Genomic DNA, 18,330 nt, shown 5'->3' with positions numbered 1-18,330 from the left:
TTTATGATTTGCGCGTTGATCGATTCTAAAAGCGTAATCCGGAGTCTAATCCGTTTATGGAGTACGGTCCTTTGAACTGAACTGGTAATTTATTTTTTCAGACTCAGAAAATTGGAAAAAAATTCCGCCATAATTCCGCATTCCGCCTTCTCTCTTTGTCCTTGCATTTTCCGCAAACCCTCCAGACCCTCTTCATGACTTGCCGAAAAGTTAGATCTCCTTCAGACAAAGGTGACAGAAAGTGACAGAGTACGGAGTACTCCATACCCACCTCACCCTAAACTGGATATGGAAAAAGGAGCTGGAAGCACTAGTACGGATACAGGATATTGAGCTAGCTTGGCATGTCATTTTCTCTATTTATGATTCGTGAGGCGGACATCCCGTACCTGGTCCAATAATACAATGTTGCAGGGATATATTAAATTAGTATGATGCTAACATGACGATATTGAATATCTAACCCCGAGTGCCGAGCTAGCACAGACACAACCAAAAACAGGAACATGATCGAGTCCAATTTCATTGCGGGTGAGCAACGATGGATCGAACCGTGCAGGATTGGGCCGACCCCCGTTTAATCGTTTTTAGTGGGAAGGATGGCGTGGGGTCCAAGAAGCGGAGATATGCGGATTTAAGACCTTCCACTAATATGTATTGCACATCAACCATAGTCTAGTCTATCTGCATCTATTGTATTAAATGTGGAAGTGTATTGCGGACACGAGTATGTATACTCTAGTTATAACTAGTTAACTACTACTCCGTACATGTAGTAAAAACACTTAGTTATGTATGGGATATACAGCTAATGCTTATACTAATGTAGGCGTCGTGTCTAGCGCGAGAGAAATCCTGCATTGGTACCATGCGGCTGAGATATACACCGAATCTGCGTGGGTGAAAAGGTAGAAGCTGAAGTTGCCCCCCCCCCCCCCCCCCCCCCCCTCCCCGTATGTAGTTAGATAGGCGGCCTCGGATCCGAATCGGAAGGCCGAGAGGAGTTACGGGGTGCGCTCAGATGGGATTTAGTTGCTTATTAATTCATATTTTTCCCTGACAAATTCTCACCTTAATGGATTCTAAGGTTTGAAGTAGAATAGCCAAGAGATAGTTCGTTGGAGATTACCCGAGAGACCCATGATCTGATGTTGCAACACTGGCGTCCGGCTTTTACGCCTTTAGCGGGCCCCAACTGCCAACAGCCAACAGCGCACAGCCAACAACAGCCAACACTTTGCGGCATTACCGGGGGTTTCGGGATGGTCGCTCTTGCATGCAGGAGGTCACTGTCAGGTGTTCTCGCGCCAATGCAGGATTCTCAATGTGCTCAGCACTTGTTTTTAGTTCAATCGGTAACTTGTTGGCTAGTTGGCTAGTCGGTTAGTTGGTTAGCTGTATAGGTATGTGGCCAGCAATGTAACCAATATACAGAGTGCAACGTGCATGCTTCACTAATCCAAATTAAGCACCATTCTGCGGTCTTAAACGCTCAAGTCCAGTAAAAGTATCATGCCACGCGTTCTTAGATCTGACAGTTCGGCGTAGTTCGGAGGATCGACTCCGATCCTTGGTTCGCCTCGAGAACTATCTGAGCCTCAATAAGCCCGATCCATGGTTGGACAATGAGGGGTTTTGAGACCTCTGAAGTAGGAATTATCCCTAGCTGGAAAATATTTGGAATCTCCTCGGGAATGTACCAGGCAATATAGGTATCATTGTAAACCGGCTTCTACATGCGTCAAGGGGGAGTACCTACTTATACAGAGTACAGATAGAATTACAGATTGGAGAACATTTTGTCTGGTCCGTTGTGGGGGAAGAGGAAATCTAGCTATCCCCTCTTCCTCTCTAGGCAACGATTCTTCCCGCTCTAAGCCCGCTCTAAGATTGTGGGTTCCCCCGAGTGTTGCGCAGTCACTGCGCGTCTCCGGTCCAGGGCCCATCCAAGACATGTTGGATCCTGATATCCCTACCATGCAGCATCCATGGTGCATTTTTCGGAAATTTGCGCATCAAACGAGTCATTTTTACCCTTGTCGGGGTTACCCCGTTTCAAATGTGGGAATTGGAGACTTTCAGGAAATGAGCTCGAGAGGAGAGTCCAGAACTAAATGGATTCTAGATCGAGGTCGGAAAAGGCCCCCAATTAAACTACAATGGCTCATATCTAACAACCTTGCAACATGCACAAGCATTCTCGGATAACATACTAAGAAACTGGGACCCGATATTACCCAATTAATTGCGTGCTTTGGTCGTGGGGCAGTCGGCGGCTATCGCTAACGTTTAGCACCAGGACATAGCGTTCTTAGGTTGCTCACTTGGGCCGGGTGCAGAAAGACCTGGAGAAACAGACAAGAATTTGGAATTTCACAAACTCTGCATATACTAGATTCTCATAATTGAGAAGCTAGAAACAAAGAAAACCAAAAAGAAAAAAAAAAAAAAATAACAAAGAGAGAAAAAGTACAAAAAAAGGGGAGTTTCGACACATCTGATCTACGCGGCTCAGACAAAGAAAAAGAAAATATGAAATCATTAGATATTTAACGATAGGAGAAGATAATTGGTTAGATACATATGAATTTTGGACCAATCTGCCCACGTTATGAAATTTAAATGAAATTTAAATTTAAATATATCAATTTGTTTTTATTTTATTATTATTTTAGTTTGGACGCCCTAGCTGATGGTTGGCCGTTAGAGTGCCAGGGCATGCCAATCATGCACAACATGACTCGCGCGAATGTGACGATAATTAAACTTGAAAATTACCATGTTCTTTTGCTGCAACCGTGGATTGAGCACCGGCGATATATCACTATTCAGGAAGGAGATGATCAATGGGTCGCAGGCGGGGGGTCAAGCGCGATGCATACTATCTGCATATACGGTTTTAGTGTACCACTTTGCGACGTTGTCTGATGGGGTTCCAAAAAGTGAATATGAGGGAAAATGTAACCACTCGGGACTAGTATTGTACTAAATGTACTAAAACCATTTATATTACCACTATAACCTCACGTGATTGAAACGGGCTGCGGCTACGCGACTGACGAACGCCAGAAGTATTGTGATTGGACTTGGTGGAGAGCGGCAGACAAAGAAGCCAGAGTGGGGGACGAGGGGGAAAGGCTGGTTTTAGCCCCGGGGGGAGCCATGTTGATCCGATCTGCACGGAATCGGGGGCTTCAGGGACTAGGATTGCCTGTGAGGAGAGGCTTGCCAAGGGGGGTCTCGGAAGTAACGGGCCATACAGAACGGATGGATGACGCCCTAATTGAGTATGGATTTCACGCTTGCGCAAGTTGACTGCGCCGCAGAGATACGATCACAACGCTTCTGCCTTTTCTTGTTGTCTTTCTTTTTCCTGTTTTGTTCGTTTCTGGTCAATTTGAAGAGATTGCGTGGATCAATGTCTTCGAGTGATTAGAACATATTTATATACCTGATACAATGATTATACCTAGGAATACCTAGGAATACCTATGAATACCTACATCTACCCTATATCATATACTTTTACCTTTTTTTACTTTTTTTTACTTTTTTTTACTTTTTTTTTCTCAAATAGAATAGTCTAAACGGTAAAACCGTGAAGAAAATCCAAGGAAACCGTTGGCGGCTGCAGATGACTGACGATCGGCCTGGTCAAGGCGCAGATCGAGGGCAAAAATGGCGCAGAGGAAAAATATTATCACGCGAGTAACATCATATGTAGTAAACAGGGGCGGGTCCAGAAGTGGGCATGTATCGGTACGGATTTGATATTCTGTTTGAGGTAATGCAAGTTGACTGCGCGGGAAATCCGCTTTTCTGTATCGGCTGCTGCCGAGTTGACGCTGGAGCTCATTATTGGATTTCCCCAATTCCCCCCGCGTCCGGTGTTTGGAACAAAAAAACAAACCATGGTTCGGTATATCTCAGTCAAAATTTATGATGAGTACAAGTACCCCCAAGTAATTATGTATAGGAATATAGGAATATAGGAATCTCGGAAGCGCCGTAAAAAGCCCTGAAGAGGATAGAGGAGAGGAAAACTATGTGCCACGGTCAAGGATCTCATCCCTCTTACCTCATAATGCGCCTGGCAACCTGGGAAAGACAGATGTGTTGGCAGTGCCAAATTGAGCTTGCATTAGCTCCTCACGCTCATTCGTCCCGGCATCCCAGGGCCATGGCGTACGTCGCAACAGATGACTTTTGCGTCTACCAATAGACGCCGCGCGTTTGTGTTGGTTTTTTTTTTCTTTCCCTCTTTAATTTCTGCACTCTTCCCCCTCCCCCCTCCCACATCCATGACCCTCGAGAAAAAAAAAAACAAAAAAACACAGTCAACACCTGACTGTATCAATTAGTCTATCCACTTCTCACACACATGAACGGGTACTTAGTAGCGTTGGACAGCGCAAATGAAACACTGTCACCAAAACAGATAATGCACACACGATTTCATTTCTTCGTTTCTTCATCTCTTCATCTGTTTATATCTATTTCTATTTCGATTTCGATTTTTATATTAACTCACATGTGTCCCCAAAGTTGAATCTCAATCGAGCCTATCACCTAACCGCTCATGCAGTAGCAAGGCTGCATCCTGTACAGAGATAATGAATTTATCGCTGGGAAATCGTTCAATTACCCTCGAATGTTCTCGGATAACTACTTTTTGATATCGGTTCGACAGCAAACCAAATCCGGGATTTGTCATTCATAAACTTCGCCTTGGCGCTAAGATTGCGAAAGGCTAAAGGTAAATTGTAATTTTGGTTACCGCGTGGCCCCCGTTTTTTTTGTAACTTGCATATATACAATACAGAGAAAAGAAAAAAAGGAAAAAGAAAAAAAAAAAAAGAAAAGAAAAATTCGAAGATCGACCAGATTGTGTCATAAAGCTAGAGGAGCTATCAAACGGTATAGCCAAAATTGCCGCCAAACTTTGCTATACAAAGAAAAAGAAGGACTCGAAAAAAAAGAGAAAAAGGGTAGGAATCGGAGTAGACCGAAGCCATTGCCACATCAAAAGATATCACATTAAATTCGTGGCGAAAATAATAATATTAATCAACTTCCATACGGTCTCTCCACTAACACCGAACACGGAGCAACAGTCCGGTTCACCGGTCCATTTAATTCCCTTTATTATTATTTTAATATTTATACATTATACATTACATATTATATATATTATATTTTTATTATTTCGAATAGCAGTCTCTCTGGGGGTGGAACCGAACCTCCAAAAAAAAAAAGGACCCCTGTTAGCCCAAGGAGCCTTGTGTATCCGCGGTACACAACTATACAGGGGGGCCAAAGGAACACAACCAGACCCAGGCAGTCGGTTCAGTGCACCCAACAGCGCTGTTAGTCTGAGAACTATTTTATTTATTTTTGGGGGGGGGAATTTCCGAATCCTTTTTTTTCGCTCTCATTTAAGACCAAGTTGTATTCCAGTGTCTTTTCTTTTTTTTTTTTTTAGAGTTCCGAGATCTATAAACCTTGCCCGTTACCCCAAAGGCATATTATACTTCCTTACTTTCTGTACTTCACATCATCCATTGGCTCTCTGATATAGAACCTCTATATCCCCACATCTATTATCAGACCTGGTCTGAGCATACTGGGGGTTCCAAAGCTTGGTCTCTATAAATTTCATCTTCAGCCAAAACTTCATACGTACTGGCAACACCCAAAAAAAAAAAACGATCCCCAAAATGGCAACACACACAGAATCATACTCAACACTGCCATCAGCTCGTCAAAGCAAAATGAAAATCGACGCCTTACTCAACCCAGGCGATGGAGAAATCTCTCCACGAACTCAACACGCCTCAATCCCACCATCCCACCGTCACAGCTACCACCAACAACAACCTTCACCAAGCTTCCCCCCAAGCCCAAACTACTGGTACAACCGCTCCTACCACGACACCAGCCCAGGCGCACTCTCAAGCACAACAACGGCAACAACCCAGAGCACCAGCACAAACGCCAGTCACCACAGCGTAAACCCCTCTCAATCCCACCAGATGTTCTTCACCTACCGCCCCTCAGCAAACAGCGCAAACGCACACCGCGCAAGCGCAAGCACAAACCAAAGCTCGTTGTCCGCGCCTTCTTCGCCGGACCCTTACCATTCCCGCGAGCGCTACTCAAGCGTCTCGAGCTCGTCCTCGACGAACGGCGACCGTCGTCGTCCTCCCCGTCCAAAGTACGAGGAAGAGGAAATGTACTTCATCTGGTACCACCGTGTCGATCTGTGTCAGGAGTGGAAGGAGGTCCGGGAGGCTTTCAATCGTCAGTTCCCGGACCGTCAGAGACGTGGATTCCAGGGTATCCAGTGCAAGTTTTATCGCTTCATTAAGGAGAAGAAGTGTCCGACTCTGCGGGAGCAGAGGCGGATGCGGGATGGGGAGTTCCTGAGAGAGGGGGCTACCACTGCGCTTGCTGGGGATCATGGGGCGGCGCCCAAGTTTGGGGTTAGGGAATATACTAATGTTTGGTATCCTTGGATGAGGAAGGAGGGGGATGTTGCGTTGCGACGGTGATTTTCTTTGTTTTTTTCTTTCTTGGGAGGTCAATTTGTGTTCTACTGTCTTTGTTTTTGCGTGGGTCGGTCTTCGTCTTTATTTAAGATACCTTCTGTTCAGCGTGGGAGGTCTACTTGTCTTTTTGATGTTCTCTCGTTGTTCAAATCTTCCACCAGGGTTCCTGTCTTTTCGTTTTTTTGTCTTTCGACACTCTCACTTCCTACACCCTTTCAACCTTGGAAGTTTGTTTCTTGGGTATAATATCTACAATACGTCGTATGGAGCAATCCATACTAACTGTGAGAATCACACTTCAGATTTAGATCTAGATATTATATTATGATATTTCTATAAAGACTCGTTGAATTCGAATTAAAATCTTTTCCTTTCTAGTCAGTTATTCGGTATGACGAATCACACATAATCTCTTGCATATCTAAGATTACCCTCTCTGCATTATTGTTCAACCACATCCACATCCCCAGATAATAACCCTTGCTTTTTTGTCCTTGAGGTATGCATTTATGCATTCCAAATCCCAACGCACATGGTCCTTCCTCACCTTCGATATTCGACTCAGCCCGGGCCTCATCTGACCTTCCAACCCAGGAAGGATAGCCGGAATAACCGTTGAATTCAACCCGTTGAGATCATAGATCATAGATCATTAGATTATACATATCATACCAAGCACCCAAGCATCGCATCTGCTTGGTATTTGTTACATATGCAGCACCAACCACCCACAGCCGTTGTGTGATCCCCACTAGACCAAAAGAATATTTTACTTGGGATTCCGAACTCCGTTCTCCGTACGGAGTATACAACCCGCTAATCAGCACAGCCGGCCGGACCGTGCTAAGAAAAGAACTTAGTTATCCACAGCTCGGCCAATCCATCAGATCTGTCGATCGTGGGGGTCCTGATCCTTCACGCCATATTTCGTCTAAGTACTCCATATCCGTACTAAGTACTAAGTATGAAGATCAGGTTCTGTGGATTCTCTACTCTGTACGGGCTTGGCCATTTCTGCTACATTAAGGGGGGTGGGTACTTTTATTTTATTTTTGCAACACCCTCGTATTCTCTTTCCTATCTTCCATTCTTCGGTCTACAGTGTATGCAAAAACGCAAGAACGGCGGAGCAATGTACCTGTATGGATTAGTACTTCCCATTGGAGCTTTCCAAGACCGAGGCTACAGGCATGCTAGGGGCTTAGGCGAAAAGATCGTATTGTTAGTTCATTGTTCCTTGATACTTAGGTACAATTCAATATATGTCTTGGGGGCCAGTTGCCATGCTTTCAATCGGGTAATCAATGGTGTCGTTTGATATAGAGTGATTAGTTACTCCATAGTTAACCAATATATAGATGTGTATTAAGGATAATCATTTTGGATTCTACAATCTATATATGTACTAATAGTTGATATTCTCAGCGACAAGTCTGACAATAATAGACAGACCAAAACAGAATTGACATGTCGCGCTTCGGCATTTGCTTTCTTTGCTTTTGTTTTTTGGCTATTGTCTCCTTTTTGATCTTATCTCCTTATTGTCCTAGTTCGATAACTATGGATTGTAAAATAGAGATCGTCGAAAAACGAAAAAAGAAAACATGAATGTAAATGGGGCCAATCCTGCCAATTCCTAGCGTGTCCAGTTTCAGGGATTCACCCGTGGGCTCCATGAGTTCTTTTTTTTTTTTCTCTGACAGAAAGATAAATTCCGATCTGATGTCTCAGCCTCATTATTTTTAGACATTGTTGGATGGTTGTTATTCCGGGCTGTGGGGCTACGAACGTAATAAGGGGGCCGATATGGAAGGGAGGTGTGTTGAGTACGTTGTTACTGTACCCATATGAAATGCAAAAATATGTTATTATGTGTAATAGTAGTCTATAACGAAGAAGAATCTATCAACTGCCGAGGCTTTGTTATTTAGATAGTATGATAGTATGATAGTATGTTGTAGTACGGGTGATATATAGGTGATTGGTGGCTTCCCAGGGGAAAATTCAGGCGGAAATGTATTTTGGCCATTGTATGTTTTGTATAATACGATCTAGCTGTATCAAGCGAATTGTGGATTTATGGAGATTTTCATATTTCTATTCTACTATTGCACCATTTCTATACTCGGTGTACGATATAGGTAACATGAAGTGTAGAAGTGTAGAACCAAAAAAGACTGGGCTCTGCAATATAGAAGTGACACAGCCTATTGTGTGACAGTGCTGCGACACAGGAACCAATTCGAACGGAATAATACTGCATATGGGGCAATTTGCATGTATGTTTCAAAGGTTGGACTGGCCTGGATTGGCATTCTAGTACAGCAAAGTGGTGTATAATGTATGTATAATGTATATTGTTATTGTTATTGTACTCTGTATACGGAGTACATACGAATATACTACAATACCAATTCATCCCAGAAGAAAATTAAAATTTAGACAATTCAAAAGCTATCCACCTCGGTTCGACATCCCCGGCACTACAATTCGCACTAAATTCCCAAAACTCCACAATAAGCTCCAATCGACCACTATCCCTCTTTCGCACTGTCGAATTTCATCAGCACTAATATGGAAAGGGCAAGAGGGGCACTACAAATGCCGATATGCTTTGTGACTAATCTTACAATCGGCCAATTAAGTAGGGCTTATTTATTATGTATATGCTTCTTTGGCGTAATTGTGTTCTTTGGTGTCGGATATTTTCTTGAGACGGCATTGAGGTTGTGCGCGGGTGTACTGCGTAGGGATCTAGGTTGTACGGCTAAGGTTGTGTCCACAGGTGTATGTCGGGCATCGTCATGGTTGACCTGCATGTCGATGTTGGATTGCTCCTACTGTAGCAGCTGCTGTACACCGTATATGGGAGTTTCTACAATCTTTGGTGGCTCCTGTGTTCCCATCAAATCCTCAATTGGATGTTAACTTGTATTTCAATGATTGGACTACGCTAGATAGAATTATGTCCCAACAAAAGGAAGAATCACTAACTGAAGACCCATCGAAAACAAATAGCAAGATCTGAATTCAGAAGTGTTCGCTTTTAGCTCCATATCTCCTTCACTGTGATCAAATCAAATAGCCATAATGACTATCGACGCCGTCGGGGCTGTCGATGGATATGGAGTTCATATCCAACTACTCCACGGCGAATATTGCAGAGAACATCAAGTTGGGCTCATCCATGAAGTGGAATCCCTCAGAAAGAGCGCATCTGGTGGAATAATTAGTCAGTAAAGAACTCACGTGGTGGGACTGTAAACCGGTAACCTACGGGTCAACTTCGAAGCTGGCAATGCAGTCGTACGCTCCCTCCTTGATGCTTTGCAAGAAGTCCCAACCGTCGTGGAGGTCATAGAAGAAGACGTGAACATCAACACCAGCCTTAAAAAGACAAGTTAGTAGGATCAAAAAACATAGAGATACTGGCATCTAAACTTACCTCAGCCTGCTTGATCATAATATGATCAAAGCTTTTGCTGCCCCAGACAGGGCTAGCGGCAATGCCCAAGATGTTCTCGTTGTCGCTGGTATTAAATCCAGCTGGAAGACCAGAGAGACAAACGACGCGGGACGCTCCCTCTTCGACGCGGATCGAAAGCTCAGCGTTGTCCGGCAGACCCTCCTCTGGCATGGTAACGGAAATAATGAGGTCGTCGTCACCATCCTTCAACTTGATGCCGTCGGAGTGGTTCTCATGGTATTTGACGCAGTCGTCTTGCTCAACAAACTGCACAATGACTTCGCCGTTCTCACTCCAAGCGCGCTCGATAGCACCACCGTAGACAAGCTGTAGGATGCTAGAGATATTCGCCCACTCAGGAAGATTTCCGAAAACGATTCGACGAGGAGGTCCAGCAGGTGCAACCTTGGACGCCATTTGCTTCTGCAATTGAAGAAAACGGAATTGCTTCATGAAATCAGCGGGGGCAGTAAGACCTCTGGTCTGCTTGGGAGAGCCAGTGGACCCCTTGTCTCCGGTGGACTCGAGTTTCTGGGATGCCTTGGAACTAGCAGTAGAGTCGTTGTCTGCATCCTTGCTTTCGGTGCCAGCTTTGGCAGGAGTTGCCTTCTTAGGTCCAGTAGTCGCCTTGCGAGGAGTACTCTTCACAGGCGCATGAGCGACTTCACCCTTGGGCCCAGGGGCCTTGGCAGGAACAAATGGCTTAGCGCGAGGATCAATACCAGAAGACTTCTGAGCGTCGGGGGTACGCAAAGTGGTGACACGAGAAGGGGCATCCTTCAGAGTGGCAACGGGGGCACACGAGTCAGGCACACGAGAAGCAAGAGCTTTCTTGTCCTATGAAAGATCAGTGTGAGACAAAAGTAACAAAGAGACATGAATGTTATTCTCGAGGGTGGTGGGAGTTGAAGGGGTCGATGGAAAAAAAAGGAAGCGAGTCAAACAAAGAAGCACATGAACATATAGTGGGGAAGATCGAGGTGTGGACGGAGTGTGGATGGGGTGTGGATGGAGGGAAGAGTGCGACATACCCTGTTGAGCTTTATGGCATTCTCAATATCCTTCGAGGCATGATAGAGCTTGGTGGGGTTGTCCATCTCCGGCTGGGTGGAACGATGAGCCTTGAGGCGAGCTGACACTGTCTGTACGCCAGCAAGGCGATCGGCGCGAGCCTGCTTGCGAATAGCAGCAGGGGCATGCATGCTTTCCTCCAGGCTGATCATGTCGCAGTTGGAGATCACGTCGTAGATGACCTTGGTGGTGATATGAATATCAGCCTGTCTGTCGAGAGTGATTGGAGCAAGACCGTTAGGTCCAATAACCTTAGGTTTCTCCATGATGCAACGAAAAAAGAAATCAGGATGAGGTGGAGAAGAGGAAGAGAAGAAGAGGAGGAAAACAAAACAATTTATTTTGGGAAGTTGGACGCGCGTAGAATGTTTTGGGATGGTTGTGTCTTTGACTTGGGAAGGCACGACTGTTGCCTCGGGGGGAAGGAGCAGTCAACTTCATCTATACTAGTATAACTAGTATAACTAGTCCTACTACTGTGGAATACTATGAATGTTACTATATTTCTCATTCCTCCAAGACCAAGTCTGAAGATCCAGACATGGACATCAAGATATAATCGCCCAGGTATATATCATATACTCTTAACATGTTCAATTAGAACAGGTCTCTAGAAAGACACACTGTTCTCACGATATCTAACAAAGAAATCACCCAGTGTGAACAAACACTACTCTTGATTGCAATCTTCTGGAGACTACTTGTGCTTTCATCGGCCTGTCTCGCTGTGTTTTAGATGAATCTTGTTCATCAGGCTACCAAACACCAGAAGAATGGTTGTGATACCTTTTGAGCGCGCATGTAGCTTCAGCTACTCTTATCTGCAATATAAAACCTTGTAGGTAAATATCAACGGAGATTTTATTGCCCTCCCGAGTTAGTTTTATATCCCTAACATTCCCTCTTCGCGCCACTATCTTACCTCATGATCTTGCTATAGCCTCGCTGTTATGTGTCAATCTCACGTCCATGTTCTTTTGCCTCACAAACCACGCATTAACAATCTCCCATTCTGCACTAGGATCATTGAATTCAATCTAAAGGAGTCCCAGTTAGTGTCAGATCCCAAATCTCGGTTCAAAAGCCGTGGTCTCACCTTGTATCTTAGAAATAGCGACGGAATCAACTTATATATCTCAAGCAAACTGATATTCTTGCCAATGCAAGTCCTCGGTCCAGCCCCGAAAGTAAATGTCGCACGCATCATCTTCTGTTTCCTGTCTTGGAAACTGGTCTCAGACTCAGTATCCATCTTAAGCCACCGCTCTGGGACAAACGACTCAACACCCTCCCCAAAGATGTGGCTCCGATGTACTATCCATGGATTGGCACCAACTATCGTCCCAGCCGGCAGAAATGGTCCACCACCAGGAAGCTGAAGTCCCTCGGCGGGAACGACCCGCTCAAGCATCAATCCCACAGCCGGGTGAAGGCGTAATGCTTCTTTAATGACTGCATCGAGGTAAGGGAGTTGCTCTTGGCTTTGTTTCCACGAGACAGGTAAAGAGATCCGATTTTCTTCCAAGGCGGTGGTGAGCTCCTGCTGCAGTTTTGTACTTGCTCGCGGGTTCTTAAGGGTGTAATAAAGAATGGCTCGGAGAGAAATCGCCGTTGTGTCGGAGCCAGCATTCATGTTGCTGATCGTGTATGAGAAGACTTGGTTATCGCTCACAATATTCGGGTGCTCATTTCTCGCTTCCAAAAAGCGATCTAGAAAGTCCTTTTGCTTGTTGGCCACTGGTGATGTGCTTTTCTGGTTCAATCGTTCGTCCAGTCTTGCCCGAGCAAAGCGAGCCACAGCTCCAGTTGAACCCCCTCCGAAAAGACTTTTGAGAGGGTTCTTGATGAAAAGGTAGTCGAGCCATGGCATCTGCCCAATCTATCCCTCAATCTCATTAGCTGTGAAGTCAATTATCTGATGCACCACAATGCCAACCTTTCCGGAATAGTCGAGCATATGCTCCAACGCGACGATGATTCCGTCGATATCTTTCCCTTTCTCGAGGAACCCAAGTGGCTTACTGAAAGTCAATTCTCCGATGACATCAAATGCATCTTTTTGAGCCATGTTAGCTCCTATTCTCATGTCTCATGGGAAGAAAGAGACTACTTACAGTATTGTAGCCACGCAGCAATATCGCAGACTTTTGCTTCAGCTACAACCTCATCCAGTTTCCCAAATAAGGTATGAATGGTCTTATCCACAAAAGGCTCGAACTCAGTCAGGGTACTCATTGAGTAAGCTGATGAGATAGGCCTTTTAATAGCAGCATGGAAAACTTCATCGGTTGTAGTAAATAGTGTAGGCGTCGGTCTGCCTTTGGCAAGCTGCTGCTGAACAGAGTAGAAATTTGTCTTGCGAATGTTAGCAAAAGGGTCAATTAGCTTCTTGTAATTGAACTCACTTTTTGGTATCCCTTATTAATCCCATATATGGTTTTCAAAGCATCCAAATTCCGCACGCTGACCACGTTGGGTCCTAGTCGAACATAGTCCCCATGTTTTTGGTGAAGGTTGTAAAGGGTCACTTCTGCGCGACCATTCGCCACATCGATGAACCTCCAGAGGTTTGTTAACTTAGCCAGTAATGGTCCGGGGATTGACGTTACTCCTGGTTTGAGATAATTGCGAGTGAAGTGAAATAAGGTAAGAGTGACAAGGATGGCTGGTAGATGTGACCAGATTGAGATCAATGCTTCTGAGATGATAGCCATGGTGAAGTCCACAGGTATTGCCTGCTAGTGTGTTAGTATACCTAATTACTAGGCATACTGTTTATGTATACACCTTCGATTGGTGAAATGCGGGGAAATGCGGGGAAATGGGAGAATTCCGCTCTTGTAGCTACCTAGGTACCCGCGGAATGAGCCTCGCCTAAAGAGTATAGCCGTAGTAACTTAGGAGCGTACCTACATGGATATGTATCTTCATATGTAGGTGGTACCAGAGGATGACTGCATGTAGCAATGTTGCCCAGGTGAGCGGATCCGGAATAGTGGTGGTACAGGCTGGTGGCTCCAAAAGCGGCCATTTTTGTCAACGCCACAGGTGCTCAGAGATATAAACATTGGTCCACATATTATTCATTTATCTAACGCTCCTAAAGCTCTCTCCAACAAAACTATCAATACACCAAAGACACCAAAGGATAAGTAAATCTATATAACAAGAATGGGTAGAGTGGGTATTTGATTCCAGAACATTAAAGCTTCATCGGCGGGACAGGAATACTCTCGAATCCTTTCTGTCCGGGCTTACGGTTTTCAACAATAACTTGAAGACCGCGGCGACCACAAAAGCCGTCATTGCCCGCAACTCGATCAACAACTTGGAAAGAGCCGCCACCGTCGTGTGCAGCATTCGGAACCCACACATTCTCCTGCACAGTTTGGCCGGGGACTTCCGTGCGACGGGGATTGTGCCAAGGCAGACCGACAAGGTGGTTTCCAAGGTTATGGAGGAACGCGTACAGCCCCTCGAAGCGGCGGGTGATTCCCAGCCAAGAGAGGGTGCGGTGGTCATAAGCAGTTCGCACGAAGGGGTTCATGTAGATGCCCGTATCGGTTATCTCGTCGACGTTGGTTGGCGGGTCTTGGATGTCCGCGTGGATGAGGCAGCATTCGGACGCCTCCCAGAAGAGATCGTGTCCGGAGCGGAAACGAGCTGGGTTGGGGGTTGTAGGCGGCGGTGAGTCCTTTTGGAAGTGTTTGGCATCAAATGCCACCATTCCGCCCCAGCAGCTGCGAACACGCACTGCGTCTTTGCCGGCCAGGACATCGCTTCGGCTCTCGCCTTTGCCGGATGTAGTGAACCAGGGGTAGAAGGGGAGACCCATGCTGTAACCTTCAAGATCGCGGGTGGCATATGTGTCGTAGAATTTGATGGGGTTGTCGAAGTCTACAGCGCAGGCTGCACGGTATTGGGCAACACCCTCTTCGTTGGCGTTTGTTGAGAATAAGAGCTGAGGGACCTCGGAGGGGTGGAAGAGGATATCGTTCAGATATAGTAGCTTATCGAATTTCAGCTCCGGGTGGTCGGTCAATGGCTGTAGTGCTCGGTTCCGAGCCTGGGCCAGATATTCGATGCGCTTGATTCGCTTTGATCCACCGGGAATGGTCACAGTCGGCATACTCTTCAGGTCCAGGTGTTTTTCAGACACAATTGATTTCTGGCACTGCACTTTCTCCTCTAACGCGCGCAATGCGCGCTCTCCCTCCTCACCGCTGTCGTTCTCGTAGATACTCAGGAACACATTATCAGGTCCAAGCAAATCAATCAACTCCAGGAGTTGTGTTCCCCATTGGCCCTGGGCAAGCTTGCCACCACCATCATACAGACTTGCTGCAATAAAGACCTTCTCTTGGCGGGGATTGCCTCGTCCGGGATATGAGCTTTCGAGTACTGATTTGCGGAGAGTAGAGTAATGCGCGGGCAGGTGGGTATATGATGGGAAAAGCACCGAGGTGAAAAGCGCGAGTACAAAGACGATGCCGGCGACAACGGGGAGGTAGCAACAGCGGCGAATACAGAAACGTCGAGAACAGCTCGGTCGTGGTGTGCCTGCGAGGGCCGGTCTGGAAGGATTGTTCAGGCGGCGATAACCTGCTGATGCCGAAGAGAGAAAACGGGACAGCCAGGGCAGTTGGCGTTTGCCAAATTTGGTTGAAGAAGGGACTTGGGCTTCAAAATCGGCCTCGTCGAGGTTGAACGTCCCCTGCGAGTCAACTGAGGACCGTGAGGCAAGCTCCCATTCATCGGGATGGAGTAGTCGCGCAGTCATGGTGGATCGTGTCACCAAATAGGCAAACACCCTTGGGACTATCTTCAACTGCAAATTGATCCAATAAGATGGCCCGTTGCAGCCATTATTGGTGATAATGAAGAGCAACCTGTTTGGTGATTTCGCCCGCGCTGGCCCCATAGAGACCTTACATCATCAATATAATCACGTGATACTAACAAGTATATGATAGATGTACAACACGAAGATCAAATATTTCTGGGCTTAAATGAATATGATAGTAGATAGGGAGATAAAACACCGAACAACAGGTTTAGACGGAGACCCTCCTTGTATATCTCATCATTTGGATGACTCCAGTAGAAACAAATGTGTAACGTGATTTTCCGATGGAGGTTCCGATATGTAGTGACGTAGCTGTAGTCGGGGCACCCGTGGACAGCCAGTTCTGTTCGCGCCCAGATGAAATCATTTATCTTTCCATTCAGTCTCTGTGTTCACTTACTTCGAACTGCCCAATTCCACACTTAATCTACTCACTTGTTCGAATATCTGCGGCGTGTGACTGAACATACTTCATCTGTGATCATACTGTTTCCCCGCATTCCACAGCCCACCATGTCGCAATCGCAATTCAAATTCGTCAACTCAGATGCCGAAGTCCCAGGCAGTGGTAGTCCTCCCCCAGAGTTTACCATCAACGCGCCAGCTTCCACAGATATATGGGCCAAGCCGCCCTCCACAACCCGCTTCTCAGCCCCGATCTTGTACAAGTCTGTGTCGCTGAAGTCATTCAAGCGGATCCGTGTCGCCTTCAATGCCCTTTGGGAGAAGAACTATGACCAGGGCGGCATAATCCTTGTCCTGAATACCGCCGATGGTGGTCAGAAGTGGGTGAAGAGCGGTATTGAACTCACTCACGGCAGACCTCACCTCAGCGTTGTCGCCAAAGACAACTGGGCGGACTGGAGCTTGCTTCCGGTACCCTCGCGCGGTGGTGCAGCAACTCTTGAGTTGGTCAAGGAAAAGGACAATAGTCTGTGGATCTATCTTGTTGAGGGTTTGCAGAAGTCCCCTATCCGGGAGGTCACTTGGGTCTTTGCGGAGGAGAATGTGAAGGACTTCTGGGTTGGTGTCTATGCTGCCCGGCCATCAAACGAGGGTGGGGAGTTGCTTGTCAATTTTGGTCATTTGATTATAGAGGAGTAGATTAGTGGGATGTTGTTAGTTATATGCCCCCAATAAGTAGATGGCGATGGCCACTGCGAACAATGACGATATATGATGAATAGGATAACTGGAATGAAGTAAAAGTAAGACTGCTTTTGACCATACATTGCAATGGAGCACAGTAGAACATTCACAATCTATTCAGGTAGAAATAAAGATACCGGCTTGCTGCAGACATACTACGGCTCCACAGAGTTTCAGGTCCACCTCTGCGCCAAAGATGACTGACATGGTGCAGATCAGTCGATGTGCGAATAGGTTCCAATAAATTTGATTACTTTTCAGATTTATTGTTCGATCTTTGTCATGATAGATGATTAGCCATGCTGGCGCACTTGTGGTTACTAGGTGCATTATCGCAGCAATTAATGTTGATTTACACATGAGGACAAATGTTAGGCTTTACAAGTAACTAGTTAGTTAGTACATTGTGCGTATTAGTTAAATTACTTGTGAGTTTAGCTTTATCAGATGGGACTTACAACATAAGTACTGTGTCGGGTGTCTACCTACCTTGTACTTCAGGACCTCTACTTAGTTATATGTGGCTATATACGTAGACTTTAGGATCCTCTTTCTGTCCATGTTCTTATTTTGATATCAATGCAATGTTGTCCTAGATTTATACCCCCGTTAGAGACCATAAGCCTACACCTTCCTAACCGGAGTTATCTGATCCTATTATACGGAGTACCTAGTGCGGTGTAATCCCGACAATCGGGTGAATGCGCCGCACAAGACCTATTTCGGATGCCGAGGTCACACCAGTCGCGTGTTAATATGACACAAGTGGAGAAAAAGTAAATTAGAGATTCCTTCCATTGCTTCCGTTCTTCCGTTCCTTTTCCAAATTCCCCTTTCCACTACAAAGGATATCAGATATTGTTCATTAAATGGAGAACGGAAAATGATATAACCCTGGTCAAGTGACCGGGTCCGTCATTCCGGCAGTGATCTGATGGGTTTTCCTTAGATCGAAGTCAACTGACAGGGTAGCAATGCATGTTGCTGCCAGATAGTGGAGACATTTTTAATATATTATGTAGCTATGCAGTTAGTTCCCTTGATTAAAAAATTGAAAAGAGTGAACTCCCATAATTACATAAATAATTACATAGAACCGAAGATCAAAAAATAAGGAAGATCAAATTTCCATCTTATCTGATGAGGTGAACCAGGGTAAAAGTGACTTGGCAGTACCAAAGACTCAGCTCATGCCACCAAGTGAACATATGTATTCCGCGGGTAGCCCCTCTGATTTGTATCCCCGTGTC

At 45.6% G+C, this 18,330-nt stretch overlaps 5 protein-coding genes across 5 annotated transcripts; 2 read left to right on the top strand and 3 right to left on the bottom strand.

Moving 5' to 3' along the window:
* Window positions 1-5,717: 5,717 nt before the first annotated feature.
* On the top strand, window positions 5,718-6,551 carry N7455_011827 (uncharacterized protein; the record flags this gene model as incomplete). Its single annotated transcript, XM_040953731.2, has 1 exon — window positions 5,718-6,551. One exon carries the CDS (start codon window positions 5,718-5,720, stop codon window positions 6,549-6,551), a length of 834 nt encoding a protein of 277 aa, XP_040815720.1.
* Window positions 6,552-9,689: 3,138 nt separating this feature from the next.
* N7455_011826 (uncharacterized protein) lies at window positions 9,690-11,351 on the bottom strand (the record flags this gene model as incomplete). Its single annotated transcript, XM_040953942.2, has 4 exons — window positions 9,690-9,765; window positions 9,826-9,935; window positions 9,994-10,851; window positions 11,046-11,351. The coding sequence occupies 4 exons, from the start codon at window positions 11,349-11,351 to the stop codon at window positions 9,690-9,692; spliced, it is 1,350 nt and encodes a 449-aa protein (XP_040815710.2).
* A 657-nt stretch (window positions 11,352-12,008) lies between these two features.
* Window positions 12,009-13,799, bottom strand: N7455_011825 (cytochrome P450; the record flags this gene model as incomplete). The annotated part of the gene is made up of 5 exons (XM_040953860.2): window positions 12,009-12,122; window positions 12,182-12,964; window positions 13,022-13,140; window positions 13,200-13,440; window positions 13,491-13,799. The coding sequence occupies 5 exons, from the start codon at window positions 13,797-13,799 to the stop codon at window positions 12,009-12,011; spliced, it is 1,566 nt and encodes a 521-aa protein (XP_040815659.2).
* A 488-nt stretch (window positions 13,800-14,287) lies between these two features.
* On the bottom strand, window positions 14,288-15,865 carry N7455_011824 (glycosyltransferase family 69 protein; the record flags this gene model as incomplete). The annotated part of the gene is made up of 1 exon (XM_040953747.2): window positions 14,288-15,865. One exon carries the CDS (start codon window positions 15,863-15,865, stop codon window positions 14,288-14,290), a length of 1,578 nt encoding a protein of 525 aa, XP_040815571.2.
* Window positions 15,866-16,444: 579 nt separating this feature from the next.
* Window positions 16,445-17,035, top strand: N7455_011823 (uncharacterized protein; the record flags this gene model as incomplete). The annotated part of the gene is made up of 1 exon (XM_040953907.2): window positions 16,445-17,035. The coding sequence occupies one exon, from the start codon at window positions 16,445-16,447 to the stop codon at window positions 17,033-17,035; it is 591 nt and encodes a 196-aa protein (XP_040815693.2).
* Window positions 17,036-18,330: the final 1,295 nt, after the last annotated feature.

This window comes from Penicillium solitum (assembly GCF_028829755.1).
Source record: "Penicillium solitum strain IBT 25940 chromosome Unknown utg000009l_segment0_segment0, whole genome shotgun sequence".
NCBI classification, from domain to species: domain Eukaryota; kingdom Fungi; phylum Ascomycota; class Eurotiomycetes; order Eurotiales; family Aspergillaceae; genus Penicillium; species Penicillium solitum.
Note: the sequence above shows the minus strand (reverse complement) of the source record. Positions and strands in the feature narration are given on the sequence as shown.